At 39.6% G+C, this 15,533-nt stretch overlaps 1 protein-coding gene across 1 annotated transcript in view; it reads left to right on the top strand.

Annotated features, from left to right (window-relative positions):
- Nucleotides 1-15,533, top strand: part of COL22A1 (collagen type XXII alpha 1 chain) — a 229,564-nt gene that overhangs the window by 137,840 nt on the left and 76,191 nt on the right. Inside the window, exons 19-24 of the mRNA XM_054060475.1 lie at nt 1,140-1,193; nt 2,917-2,952; nt 5,208-5,237; nt 6,091-6,144; nt 7,125-7,178; nt 14,762-14,815. Of these exons, the coding sequence (XP_053916450.1) occupies nt 1,140-1,193; nt 2,917-2,952; nt 5,208-5,237; nt 6,091-6,144; nt 7,125-7,178; nt 14,762-14,815 (282 nt within the window). The remainder of the gene's footprint in view (nt 1-1,139; nt 1,194-2,916; nt 2,953-5,207; nt 5,238-6,090; nt 6,145-7,124; nt 7,179-14,761; nt 14,816-15,533) is intronic.

The raw sequence follows: 15,533 nt of genomic DNA on the forward strand, positions 1-15,533 counted from the left end.
GCCACACAGCTAATTGTTGCCACCTTTGAGCCTGGAGCCTCCAGGCATCTACATCTGCATCCTGTTCACTAGCACTTGCTGTTTCCTTCTCTGAAAAGACTCATTTGGAGGCATGTTTTTGTGATTGCGGAGGTGGAGGAGCTGCATGTCAAATCCTCAGGATAGCTCATAGGTGGTTAATTCTGCTGCTCTGACCTGAATGTGCTGTACAAGTATGGCAACCATGTGCTACCCCACTGCCTTGCTCTTACTCTTTTAGCAGCCAGAGTTACAACTTGATTTTATTGGGAAGTATTTTTGTTTCCATATCAGGTATGTCTTTTGTATTGAGATGGCAAGGTCATTAGTCATCTAGTCATCTCGTAGTGTCATTAGCTGTTTTAATCTTTTTTAAATCTTCATCTTCTTCTCTGTGAGGTGATAGGGATTATTGCACTGATTTTTTTTAATGCTTCTGCATGTGAGATTTGACAGTCAATCATTGCTTTCTCTCTATGCTGTTCCTCAGCCACCATTTACCCTATATGAGAAGTAGTTGTCTAGTTAGTGTTTATCACTATCCTTATAAGATGGAAATGTGTTTCTGATGCTAGATGCAGCACTGGAATCACAATGAACTATGCTCACTGTGCCCATACATTGTTTACAGGTCTGGTTTGTACTTCCAGCAAATGTGGATGAAGTGAGAAATTGCTAAGGGATGTGAAGGTGGATGTTGATTGTTTACTAGTTCTAAGGAAAAATTTCTCCAAATGACACCCTATTACAGAAACTGGGTTTTTTCTGAAGTTATTTTTACTTTTTCATGTCTAGGCATAGAGCAGTGGGTAAATCTTCATTCCTGAATTTTATCCTAAATTTTGTGCTTGGCACTGATGTACTCCCTGAAGTGTATTGCTTCTGAACCAATTGAGATTGGATTGCTGTTATTGTCACTGCTGTGGAATTTCCATCCTTATTCCTCCTCCTCTCTACACAGTAGAGCCAAAGCAGCCTTGGGTATTGTACTAACTCATACCCCAGTGCAATGGGACATAACTTTTTGTGGTGCCAATACCCAAAGCTGCAGCCTTATGTTTCTCCTGAATTGCAATTAATGACCTGCAGTATGTAAAACAAAGATTTTTACCTGTTTATAGGGCCCTGCTGGCAGCCCCGGCCCTCCAGGTGCCAGTGGGAGCAAAGGAGAAAAGGTGAGTTGGGATGGGATGTATTGGAGGGGTTTAGATGCATGTTTATTAACTCCTCCTTGGGCTCCCATTGCTGGAAATATTAGGGCTGCTGGCCTGATATTTATCTCATTTATATATAAGTGAAGCTTATACGTATTTAAATGTTTCACTTTTCTGATGTTGCTTCAGTCTGAAATGGGTACACGTGAGTGTTAAGTCATGTCTTGTTATAGCTCCTCTACTCTTCGTTTAACCCTCATAGTGGGAGTAGAAGGAGATAGATTGGCTCAGGCAATCTTCCTTACTTAAGAAAGGTGAGTAGAAATGTCAATGTTTGTGTAGATGGCAGTTCGGTGACCCAGGAGATACAGAATTTACTGAGAAAGATCCAATCAAAGAAGCCCAACCTTCCTGCATGCAAAATAATTATTCAGTACTCTCAGCAGCAATTTTGACCTTATTATTTTACAGTCATTAGAGTTTCCAGGACAGCTCTATGCTTCCTTCTCTGCTAGAGGTGATGTGCTTTTGATATTTCCTACCTACATCTTTAGCATAAGTGGAAAGGCATGCCCAGTACTGGATTTTCTTCCTCCTTTTCTCCTCTGGATAAGCAATTAGCCTCATGCAGGAATGCAGAGATAAGAAGCAAATATCTCTATCTCCCATTACATTCCCACTCAAATTCAATAGCTATAGGTGAGGTTTCAGAAGCACCTACAAGCAGGGCATTTCTGCTGTGGTGTTAAGCAACAAGAAATTTGTCCTCCAGCATGTATACTGTAGAGAGCAGTCTTGAGTTCATAACACTTCATTTATCTCTCTAAAGTGGCTGCTTTTGGTGCTTCCAGAAGATGTTTAGCTCCTTGCTCCATTACTTTCAGTGCAGCTGATGTGTGTTTCTTCAGTCCTTCTGCCACAGTTTGGACTCTCATTACATAATACATAACAAATAGTTATTAAACTTGTCTTAGGAGGAAATAGCATGGAAAGTACGTTAGGTCATTAGGGAATAAATAGAATGTGAAAGGAAGCTATATGATAATTTTTGCATTTGCCTATACCTAAAGTAAAGGATATATTTTCTGGAGGCTTAGTCTTAAAGCATAATATGTATTAGGCACTGCTGGAAAAAAAATGTGCTGGAACAAATTGATAACCTGGTTGGCAATAAATCGTGTATAGAGGGTCTAGCATCTAAGTGTCCTGCAAATAATCATAACGTGATTCTGCTTAATAAAATGACTTGGGGAAAATGGTGCCATTTCTCACTTTTTTTTCTTTTTGCAAAGATTTTTTTTTTTACTCATTAACAAACAAAAGCATTTTAGCCTCTAAATATCCATCCTGCAGACTTTGATAGGGATCTGAGCATCAGTCAGGTTTATCTGTGTCTAATGTGTATACCAACTGTAAATTTTTTTTTAATCTTAAAGTTATGGCGCATCCAGTGCATCGTTCATTTTAAGGCAGTAAATGTCATTAAGATCAATGTGTAACATCACAATAACACAAATAAACAACCAGTTCCTGCATGTATTCATCTTCAGGGTAGGGAAAACAGTTAATTGGGATCGCATGTTCATATGTTTTACTGAAAAACTGGTATTGAAAATAACCATGTACAATAGCAGTTGGAAAACATACTCAGAGGTTTGCTTTTCTTTCCATTTTGTTATGTATTATAATATGTTGTGTTCTGTGTTATGTTGTGGTTTTTCATTTGTTTTGTGTTTCCCTGCAGGGTGAACCAGGACTTCCAGGATTGCCTGGCTCTTTAGTAAGATTTTTGAGCTTTCTTAAATATTATAGGCATTTTTGAATTATAAGAGAAGGTGGAAGCTGGGCGTGGGAGGATTTTACCAAATGAGAGGTGTTCTTAAGTTTATTTTTTCTTTTTTCAAAAAAAAAAAAAGTAAAGTTTAATACAGCGAAGATTTTTGAAGAAGGTAAATGATGGGTTCCAGAGAGGAAATGCACTGCCACAGTTTTGGGAGAATTTGAAATATGAGGATTAAGACTTGAAAGGTAACAAAAGCATTGCCTCAGGTGCATCAGAGAGAGCAATGCTGTGCCAGGACTGTGTGGTTTCCAGGCCAGCTGTTGAGTTGATGCCTGGTGACTTTTGGAGAGCAGAGCCTATGAAAGTTACAAAAACAATTGAAAGTTCAGAAGTGAGTTTAATTACTGACTGCCTTTTCCATGAGCTGGATGTGAAAGTTGGGAAGGGAGAACAAAAAAGGGAATTTCTGATGAGCAGGGAATGATCTTTCCTTGTGTCATTTTTGAAAAAGATCTGGTGGAATATGAGACAACTAGGAGGTCAATGTGCTGAAATCAAGAAAACAGTGATTAAAAAAAAGAAACTGAGAAAATAGGAGATGGGGGATTGATCTTTTCTGTGGCTCTAAATTTACATGACTTTGTGCATCTCTCTGCCTTCAGCAATGCCTTCGGTGACCCCAGAGGTGTCTCTAGCGGGGACATAAGGCTGTCCAGTTTAGTATTGTCTGTATGAAGAGGTCATCTCCAAGTCAATGGAGATAGAGGATTTACGTTTAAGAACACAGGGAAGAGGTCTAGAATTAAGTTTTGCAAGCGCTGGTAACAAAGCAATTGGGAAGTATCCCTTCTGCTTTCTGTGGAGGGTTGCCCTGACTGGATTCCAGGTGCCCACTTAGCCATTCTATCACTCCTTCTCCTCAGGTTGGCGGGGAGGGGGGGAAGGGAGGGAGGGGCCGAGAATTAGACAACAAAGGGCTCATGGGTTGAGATAAGGACAGGGAGATCACTCATCAGTTACCATCACGGGCAAAACAGATTTGACCTTGGTATTTGCAGAGTTGTTTCTCACATGTTCTCACTCTTCTCTTCCAGCTGCTATTGCCTAATAGGGATTTTTTTTAACTTCTTAAATACTGTATCCCAGAGGTGCTACCACTATCACTGTTGGGCTCAGCCCTGGGCAGCAGTGGGTCCATATTGGAGATGGTGGCATTGGCTCTATCACACATAAAGGAAGATTCAACCACACCCATAGTAGCCCCCTTCACAAAAAATTCTTGCCATAGAAACCAAATAAATTTATGTAAAAAAAAAAAAAAAAGGATTAAAATTAGGAAACAGCAGTCTTGGGCCCTTGGTGGAAAAGACTAAAAGGCCAGCAAGACCAGCAACATTAACTGGAGTCTGTGCCAAAGCAGGACTAGGTGCTAAAGACAAGAATGAGAACCTCCCTGGAAGTGTTCAAGGATAGGTTGGATGAGGCTTTGAGCAACCTGATCCAGTGGAAGGTGTCGCTGCCCCTGGCACAGCGGTTGGAATTAGATGATCTTCAAGGTCCCTTCCAACCGTTCCATGATTCTATGATCATGAGAAAGGCAGAAAGCAATTTTCTTACCAGAATGTGGTAGAAAACAAAGGGATTAGAAAAAGATTTTTTTTTAAAAAAAAAACTGTTTGGGTAAGAGCCTTTTGCTGCCCTTTTTAAATTTTAAATTAATGATGTGACAGTAGTTGCCTAGAGATTTTCAAATATATGTATAAAACCTGAAAATTAGGCTAAAGTGCCAGGAGGTGCGTGGAAAGCAGGCTGAGAAGACTGTCAGCTGTCAGTCACAGCCACGGTGGCTTGCATTGAGGAGCCAATGGAAGGTCTGAATCACACAAATATCAAAAGTCAACCTGCTATTTATATGGTGCCTTCTTCTTTCAATAAACTTTGTAATTTAAAATAAAACAAAAGCCAGGGAACTTATTTATAATGGTGAGATAATGAATTGTGTTCTTACTGCTTCTATAGCTGCACAGATCACTTTGTAAATAACTGAGTGAGCAAACCTTGTGTCAGTCTCAGCTGTCTAGATAGAAAATACCCCCCCACCTACAGCAAGGTGTAAGGAGCTGTAGAAGTTAGTGTGAATCTTGAGGGAATGGCAAGGGAAGACAATTACTGTGAGGGACCATCATACCCCTTGCACATCCTGTCTTGTCTTTCCTCTTTTTATCCTTTATGACTCTGCATTTTTGTTGCAGGTGCATACTGAAGGCCTAAAAGGAGAACAAGTAAGAGATATTCAGTATCTATTCTTCCATTGCAAGGATGCTGTTATGTAGTTCAATTGCCAGTTAGATTAGGTTTTACTTTAAAATTATGTTTCAGAATTAAAGTGGATAGAAACGTTGTCAGGCTATCAAGAATCAAGTTGTCCTATTTATGGTGGAGAAAATAAACAAGGAAGGAAAAAGAGCAATGTCCTTTTCAGGTGCAGTGAATCTAATGTGAATGAGGTGTATATTGGACAGTCAGCTATGCAATTCTTCATGTGCAGGGTTTTAATATGAAAATTAAACTTTATTTGAGTTTTATACAGAGTTTGTCTCTCAACCTGGGTGCTGAAACAGGGGAGAAACCCATTGCTTCAGTCTGTTAGTCCCACCTATAAATAAACTATGTTTAAATTCTGAGTTTGTGTTTGTAGATGCATAATTTGTATTTAACTATTATCTAATATAATGATATGCATCATATAAATGATACATTAAAGCCTAGCTTGTGCTGGCTCAGGGAAAATGCCTGTGGAAGCGGTTTTGCAGGGATTGCTTTTCTCCACCACCAAATCTCAATGCACTGTGTTTTACTGGAATCTCCATGATAACCCAGTATCTTCAGAAGGGTTACTACCTTTTGAAACACAAAGAGCAGTTATGGATATATGCCTGCTGAGTGTGGGTGGATGCGTCTGCCTGCAGCCTAATGAGTCCTGATAATTCAAGGAGTAAGGAGAAAATCAGCTGGTCTCTGCATTGATTCTTCAGGACCTATGAGGTCCTGCACAAATGGCCAGCACAAGTAGTGTGGCCATAGAATTTTTCATACAGATATTTTAACATTTTTCTTAAAAAAACATTTCTGTAGGGAGAGCCTGGGCCACGAGGACCACAAGGCCAACCTGGACTTCCTGGACCTCCAGTAAGTTGTTTCTCTCACTGCTTGCAGTTCTCAGAAAGTGAAACTTAGACTGAGGTGAGGCACACATGCAAAATCTTAGACATTATTCAGGCACTAAGATCTTAAACAGTGCCCTCAGCCTCCTATTTTTTTTCACTGCTGAGAGAAGGTTTCCTGCTGTGGATGGCCACTCTGAACATATGGAGGTGACACTCAAGATGTGGGCAGTCATTGCATAGAGACAAACTTTGCCTCAAGGCTGTTGTCATGCAGAACCTGATTGATTTTCTATTTCTAATGTCCTGAAGAGCTGTATAGACTTTCACTACATCTCAGAGAGGCATTAACTGTTAGCTCAGAAACTGTCATGTAAATGAAGTTGGAGAACTGTTGCTGTAAAAGGGGTTGGCTTTAAGCCACAAGGTCCTGTCTAAAATGTTTTTTAGATGAAAACCAAGAGCTGAGTATATATGTTTGTGTTTTAACACACGGTTTGCAATAATTTAGACATGCCAGCATTCTTATGATTTAATTGTAGCTTCCTCTTGTTATATTACACAAGCCAGCTCTGCAGGGCTGCTCAGTTTAGACTGTCATAGAACCATAGAATCACCAGGTTGAAAAAGACCTGTTGGATCATCGAATCACTGCTGCCTCGTTTGCAAATACTCTGTATTTTCTCATTTCTGAATTGTTTGTTGCGTTTCACTGTTAATTGGGTTTTGTAAAACTGATTACATTGTGAAGATGCATTTCTTAGGTACATCTGGTTTTAATTATGTATTTAAATATAGTCATTTGCTCTGTATTTAATCAGGGCGTTGTCACTTTTCTTTGTCCTGTTTTCTTATTCTCTTCTGCTCACAGGAAAACATAATTATCAGGTAAGAGTTGTCTAGGTAGCCACGCAGTGACTGTAGCGCAAAACAGCTAGGAAGTGGTTGCATAGTTCATTAGTTTTTCTTACTCCGTTAACTTTTTATAACTTTTCACTTTTAAAGGGAGAGGCTGGTCCAGAAGGCAAGCCTGGAGTCCCTGGTTTACCAGGTCAAAGGGTGAGTTGCTGATTTTATTTAACATAAATCTCAAGGGGCTGGGGATAGCTTTGTTCAATAAGGTTTCACTCACTTTACATATACTTTTCTACTTATTTAAGGATCCTGGATGCCTCAGTCCTTCCCTCTATTCCTTCATTATGGTATAGCAGCTTTCATCAACTCTTGGAGTCCACAGAGTGTATGCAGTGCCCTGTGGGATCCTTGGAAAGTTTCTTTTTTTGTCATTTGCTCTCTGTCTTTGTATCTGCTCCTTGCTGCCAAGACAGTTCTTAATATGACTTTGAGCATGTCAAGCCACTAGTAGTGTGGAGAGGATGAAAGTTCAGAGCACTGCTATTGTACTGGAAGTCAAATAAATGCAAAAAACACTTACAATACTTATTACTTGCTGTTCTGTTTGGTTTGTACTCAAACCGAAGCTCCCACAAAATGGGAGCTGGTGTACTATGCTCCACTAGGAGATTAGATGGTTTCCTCTTATTTAAAAAAAAATCAAACTGGATTTTCTCTGACTCAGAGTTATGTCTTGAAATATTCAAGTACTGGTAAATAGTATATTTCATAGTGGACCTGATAACATCACAATGGAACATGCCTTTTCTTGCTTCCACTCATTTGTACGAAGAACGTCTCCCCATATAACAGATAAGGGTGGAAATGAGATAGCTGTTTAACTTTTGTGAAGGCAGTCACTTCACTTTATGTACTACTGTTTGATGGGTTACTCTTCTAAGTAGTCACGGAGACCTGATCATTATTTAATCCATAGAGGATATTGTGAGGGTAGCCTGTAATGCTTTGCCTTTCAGTCAGCACCAGTGCTGTTAAAGAGTGGATGTGAAAGCGCTGCCTGTGACCAAGAGAGAGGTGTGGGCAAGGGACGGTAAAGGGAAGAATTACATTCCTTGGTAGATGGATTTCTACAGACTTTCCATTGAATTGCATGATATTAAATTGAGCTGTAAGCCTGGCTTTCAGGAATCTTCTCCTTTAAAGATGGTGAATGTAGTCTTGTGTTGTATCTCAGTGAAAAAGGGTATTCACTTGTTTCCTTGTACTTTTCCAGTCTTCAGAAAATATCACCTTATCACTATAGCAAATAGTTGTTCTGTGCTTATGAGTTGACAAGTTCTGAATTATCCTGGTTTTAAAGCCTGCTGTGAGACATTGTTTCTTGAACAAGATTAATAGACCACATTAGCTGAGGAAAGGACAGTGATCTGTCAGGATCTGCAACAGGACACATGATGCTCCTGCTAATAATCATTTGATTAAAAATGTCATTTGATCCATGCTGTCTTTTTCCAGGTTTCCTTAGACTCTGTTGTGTCTAGATAGTTAGATTTCTTCCCCTAAGGTTCTAAGGCACCTTAGGTGGATAGATTTTTTGGTTTTTTGTTTTGTTTTGGTTTGGTTTTTTTTAAAATTAAAGACCATTATTCAATGACTGAATACCTGAGATGAATCAAAATCCTATTCTTGGTGGTTCTACATGGAAAACCTACATGTGGGAGAAAGAACAGATTAACAGATAGCATACCCGAACAACAAAGCTCTCCAGTAGCATAGCCTGGTGTAGAGGACATGGATGGGGTCATGATGCTTCAGTTTCATTTATGGCTTCAGCCCTGTCTTGTCATAAGATGCTCAAAACATCTCTTTACCTCTGTGTCCCCTGTAAATAGGGATAGGAGTCTAAGGCTATGCAAATATGTGATCAAACCAAACAGCCAGAGCAGTGGTATGAGCATGGGTTTGTTTATCACTGAGCATGTTCACCAGCACATCTTTGGGTCATGCCAAGTAGTTGTTTCCCACAAATGTCCTTGCATTACAAGGTGACTGTATTTGTTACGGTGGATGACAAAGGCCATCTTCTTTTTTGAGGTGGAGAGTTAACTGCACAGACATAAGATCCTGTGCTTTTTGCACATGAAGCCCTGGCTCATTGTACCTAGCATAGATATATCTTCTTCACTAGGTAACAGCAGAAAAATTAGACATAGCTAGAGCTAGATTCAGGACTACTTTTCAATATTATTAACAGATCTATGCAGAACAAATGAAAATCACTTTCCATCTGCTTGGCTGGTCCCTTTGCTGGTTTATGTAGGGGGTGTTTCCAGACATGAAAAATTGGGTTCCTGAGGTACTTTATTATGCGCTAGTATTGTGTAACATAAGGGACGTATTACAATACAAGATTGACTTCAGCATCCTCTCAAGTAGCACGCTGCAGAGGAGCTGATGTAAAACATTTAGAGTTTTGCGGTATGATTCAACCTCAGTTTTGCTTTATGGTCCTCGACCAAGATGTAAATGATGTCCGCACATGCTGAAAGCCCCTGGCCTGACACAAGAATGCAGATACAACCGTTTGTTGGAGTTCTTAGAAGCCTGCAGTAGTTTAGTTAGTTGTAATACTGCTGGCACAAGCTACTGATGGACTAAAGATGTTTGGAACCATTTCATAAAGGAATTCATATCTCAAAACACAGTACACTGGAAATGAAGGCTCCTGAGTGGTGCAAGGACAGAGGCAATGTTGGCTAGTGTTAGAAATAAGATGCGTGAGCCATCTACACAGTGCGTAGATTTCATAGAAGATGACATATTGTGCCAAATACCCTAATGATTATTTGTCTGACCATAGAGGAGTAATATATTTTGGAAAGATTTCTAGGAAAGGAGGAAGTATGATGTTCTTTTGGCCCGAAGTGGCTTTTCCTGTTACTGCTGAAGAAATAAAAGAGTACATGGGGTAGTATAATTGCCAATATAAAAACCACATTCTTTATAGAGTCACCATTTGTTTTATAGTAAAGAACGCATCAGTTTAAACCTGGCTACTACAATCTTTATCTTTCTTTTAAATGCATTTTTTGTATTCCCATATTTTTTTTCCACCATCCTGCTTAGACTGCACATTTCTTGAAGTAGTTGCAGAGTCTGCTGATGAGTGGTACATGCATGTCTGAATAACCACCTGGAGTGAAGAAGCCCTATCATCTGGGCTTCTGATGGCCTCAGGCTTCTTCTGGCCTTGGTATTACAGATCACTTAAGACCATGTCTCTTTTGCTTTTGAGAGCTTGCTACCAAACCAGCTTTGCTATCTGCAAGAACTTTAGACATAATCCCATGATACCCAGCAGGTCACTTCATGGCAATTCAGCGCATCACCATGTTACTCTTAAACAAATTTCCCAGAAGATGTAGGTAAGAAAGCAGCATACTCACAGCTGTTCTTAAAAGCACAAAGGTCACTGGTGAGTGGCAGAAAGTGTGCCCAAAGGCTGGGACTCGCTGCTCTGCAGGACAATAGTGTCTGAGGGAGTGAGGGACAGACTAAAGAAGATGCTACCAGACCCTATTTGGCATTAGAAAAAGGAAAGCTCCTGAGCTGACTGAGGAATGTGATAAAGAATCTTCCTAATGTTTGATTTAGAAAACATGAAACCAAATGTGTTTGAGAGCATAAAATGAAGAGATTGTTATGGTCTCAAAAAGAGCTGACGGTATTGTAGAGATTTGATTGCTAAATTTATCACAATCTCTCCCTCCTGCAGCCCATTCCCAGAAGCTCCAATATGTACAGTGTGTTTTCAATGTAATGATAATAATGCAAGCTTCTAGGCATTGTTCTTTAATGTGGAAAGCTGATTGGAGGGCTGATAACATCCTGGGGTGTGGTCCAATAGTAGCAAAAACATTAAGAGGAGCCTAAACTGGGAAAACAGATCATCTTTCAGGCATTTAAAACCAGTTCTGTGTTAGACTGCTTTAGTTGCAGGTCTTGAAGTGTTTTATGGGCACAGAAACAGTGTGCTCAGCCTCCTTGGTACATCTACTGAACTGTTAATCTGACAATTCATGTCCATCCTTTGATCCCTTCCGGGGGCAGGAAATAACAATTCCAACCTGAACCAAGCAACTGGGTTGTGTGCATTATATTAGCCAGCTGCTTGCAAGTGCCTGACACTGATGTCTGTATTTTGACAATGATACTCTCATATCAAGAGTGTGCAGTGGGAAGAAAGAAGCTTTGCTATTTTTATTTGTACCTTAAGACCTTTGACTAATAGACAGTATTGTCACTCTGATTTTACTAAAGCTGCCTGAAGAAGAGGTAGAACTCTGAGAATCTGGTTTCATTTTAGGGTGCTGCATTGGCTTTATTTTTTTTTCCCCCTCTTCTTGTCCCCCTCTTTCTTCTGTGGAATTGAAGAGAATTGAAGTGGTTTGATTCTGCTCTCAAGTTTTCTGACACTTACTCTACTGAAATATTTGTTGAAAATAAACCCTACTTTTTAAAATTGATAAACACAAAATGTGCAGATCGTTGGGTATTCCAGCCAAAAGACAGTTCTTCTGAAGTGGGCTCCAAATAATTTAGATTTCAAGGAATTGCCCATTATTGAAATGATAGAAGTTCATTCAAGTGTCTGAAATTTCAGAAGGGAACCAAGAGAAAATGTCCTATTTATCCTGTAGCAATACTCTCCACATAGGGATGAGAGAGCAGCTACCTAGACCCAGTCTGAGTTTGATCTGTTGTACTGCAGCCTAATTTTCTAAATTTGCGTTGCCAAAATTTTCCTGTGCTCAAAGAACAAAACCAAAAAAGTACAGGAGTCTCATAGGATAGTAAGAATGGTTTTATGGGAAAAAAAAGTAATGGAAAATATCTTTTTTAAACAGTAACCTTTGATGAATGTCCTTTTCCATGTTATGACTCCAGTGTCCACGAGTCAGGCAGATAAGTAATAATAATTCCCATTTTTTTCAAGTTACATCGTGCATAATATAATTTATGCGAAGCACAGAGTGAAAGTGAGTTGACTAGAAACAGAGATAACTTTGAAAAATTTTACTGCAAGACCCTTTTTTCCTGTGAGCTAATTGTAAAATTTGATGTCAAGGTCTATCAGGTTGGAGGCGAGAGGAACGAGTGCAGCTCAAGCAATGATTTACAAAGGATGTCTTCTGAATCTTTAATTCAGCTGTGGTATTTCAGCAGATTTCCGTGTGCATGAGTCCATAACCTCTGAATGTTTATCCCCAAAGTCAGAGCAGCACAAAAAGCTTAATGACCTTTCTTGACTCTTTACAACTAGATTACAAGGCTCTGAGTCTCAGTAAGTGCTACATATTTGTTTTACAATAGAGCCTAAAGGGTCTTGTTAAAACTAGGGACTGATGGGCTCAGGGCAAAACCCAGAATAAATGTGTTAAGAGTGCTTGTCAATACGTAAATAGTTTATCCTAGTTATCTGCAGGATGGGGATAAATTTCTCAGATGCTTGGACGGTTGCTAAGCTCTTCTTTGTGCATCTAATGATGGGACAGAAATATAAATATTTATCTTCCCCCTTCCTGACACATCTCTCTCCTGTCTAAGTATGTTGTTGCGTATGATGTCCGTGTTCTCTGGCCAGTCACAACTTGAAACTCACAGTCAATACTGTTGGAACTCTTCTCTGTGTGTGAACTCCTCTTGATTGGAACTCATTAGGCTCACGGGGTCCAAGGGAAGGAGGTACTTGATTGGTAAATCCAGGGGGATGTGTGCAAATAATCCAGGAGAGAGAAGAGAATAAATTTGCCCAGCAAATGAGATAGACTTTTTTGAAAGAGACTATCCCTAGATACAATTTCTGTCAATGTCCAAAAGCCCTTAGAGCTCTTACTGGGTTTTTTTTTCGTAACAGCCCCTATGATCATTCACAAACTAGCCAGTGCTGTTGTTTTTTGCTTCTTCAGGCAGGGGAGATGGTCTCACTACTTAATTTGCTGTCATTGTCTAATTGATATGGAGACTGTAAAATGCTGCTACCTTCAGGGAGTTCAAACATTTATTAAAACTGCTGGACTTCTTCTGGCTCATCTAGTAATGTAGAGGTAAAAGGACAGGGGTAATCCTAGCATCCCATCTAGCTTACCGTGAAAATAGTTGGTATTTATGTGAACAGTCCTATTCATTCACAATTAAGGGTGTTTCTTATGTACTTGGTGCCAAACCCACCTCTGTTTGTGGGGCTAAACCTCAGGGAAAACCATGCTATGAAAATATATGGCCATTCTGCTTACTAACAACAAGGATAAAAAGAGTCCTGGGCTATCATACCTTTCAAAATTTCTCTCTAGCAGAGTTGAATCAACATTTCTCCTTGTTTTCCTGTCTTCTGTATGGTAGAGATCTTTCCGATGAGTGGTTGTGTTCATGTACATCTGTGGGTGCTTGAAATGCTCAGATGACATTGCTTGCCCTTGCAAAGTTCATCAGTGCAGAAATGGAAATGTAAGCAAATGAACAAAAAGAAGGAAAAAGGGATTGGTGACATAGATAAAATCAAGAGTTAAACTATAATTGTCAGTGAGGCAAATATATCCATTTCCAATTAAACACAAATTTTCAACTATGCTATTGTTCAAATCGCTGATGAAGGCAAATAACATATATTTCATATAGTCAAAGAATACACATTCTTACACATTTAGCTTATTCTTGCTGTAAGTAACAGACCATAATTGCTAGTTTTCTCTGTCATATTATTAGGTGATGTGACATTTCACTGGGCTTTGCTCTCATAGGTATAATTTCTCCCAGCAAGTATTTCTGTACTTTACAGCCAGGCTGTAATGTTATGAAACAAATCTGTTGTAGTTTGATTTTGTCTGACCTCTGAGTGGGCAAAATGTCCCCTTCACAATGGGAAATGACACACTCAACTTCTCTGTTGGTATAATCACATGCTGCTTTAAGGCATTTCTCAATATTTTGACAAGCACCAAAGCTTCAAGGAATTATACTTAAAGAACAGACAGATTACCATGCCTGGACATCAGTATGGAAACAGAACAATCAGTGTATACTTGTTGGATGAGGTGAAATTTATCCTTATTCCACATTCTCAGCTTTTGAGATAGGTTTGGGGGAAAGGTGGTGCTGCTACAACCTTCCTCAGATTTCCCAAGTAAGATTTTACAGATGTGACCAATTTTCCAGTGATCTGTGATCCTTGGTTGTATTGCCAACGCTAGTTAGATATGCATCATGTATTCCCGCTTCTTGGCTTAGAGATTGTGAATCTTTTATATCCATCCATGCACCACAATTTTAATTCTTTTCTTTCTTAATGCATGAAATAGTGCAAGGAATACAAGGGACACTTGGCTTTGTTGGGAGTGGGTGAAGGGTTAGACTGCTACCAAGAAAGTGCCTCTCAGAATGTACCTACACTTGGTACTTACCTTGGTTGCATCTCAGTGACTAGAGAGGTCTGTGGTTTCTCTGATCCTCTACTGGAAGCACCCAAGTGGGTTTGCAGAGTGTAGGAGACACCAAGATGTGCATGAGACCAACTCTCACCTTTGGAGCTATTATCACAGTCAGGGAGATACAGACCTGTCAAAGACAACTGCAGTTTCACATTGAAATGATGTCTGCTGTTTTCTATTCTAGTTTTTGTGCTTTGTTTACCCTCATTAAGGTGATTTACCAGTTTGGGGATGAAAGATTTTGGAAAGTAGCTATCTTTGCCTTAGTGTCTAATATTTGCTCCTCTGTTGAACACACAGGGTAAAAAGGGAGAACCAGGATTCCCAGGAATCAATGGTCTGATCGGCCCTCAGGTAGGTAATGTTTTCTTCATTTCCACATAGTATGTGGAAAAACATATTTTGTGGCAACAAGTGACTTGGAACTGCAATGCAGCATGCTCGTACCTTGTTCTCTTCTCATCTGGACTGTCTGTGAAGTTGGTCTGTCTTCTTTAAGAGCCAAACTAATTTACCCTGTTGCGATAGAGAAAAGTCTGCCTGTCTGGAAGCAATTACTTTAACCTTCCAGAGTTTTTCAGTGTCTTTGAACAGTGCCATAAGGAGGTGTTTTGTATGTGATTTCCACATTGCTCGTGAATAGAGCAGTACTGTTCCAGAGGGTAAGCAGTGATTTGTCTTTTGTAATACTTAGGGAAGTGCCTCAGCTAATTGTTGGCTGTGTGAATTGGCAATTGCAGATATACCTCCTGTGTTGCCGTCTTGAGGGAAGAAGGACTTTAAAAAAAGAGCACACTTCTTTGTGCACAAGACCGTTTTTGTGGTTTTGATACTCACATTTCTACTTGTTATAGGGGGATAGGTATTGGCTTATTGAGGAAGGTATAGACAGGGGCTTAAAACGAAAGGTTTATTCTCCCCATAAGGAAAGAAGTCTAAAGTTAATGACCTCTTAATTCTTTTCTTTTAACACTTTTGGCAAATTAGCTGTAACATCACAAAGGCAAAATAGAGCTGTGTATGTTAGTCATCGCCAGAGAGGATTTGACTCCACCTTGTATCAACCCATTCT

This window comes from Cuculus canorus, chromosome 2 (genome assembly GCF_017976375.1).
Source record: "Cuculus canorus isolate bCucCan1 chromosome 2, bCucCan1.pri, whole genome shotgun sequence".
NCBI lineage: Eukaryota > Metazoa > Chordata > Aves > Cuculiformes > Cuculidae > Cuculus > Cuculus canorus.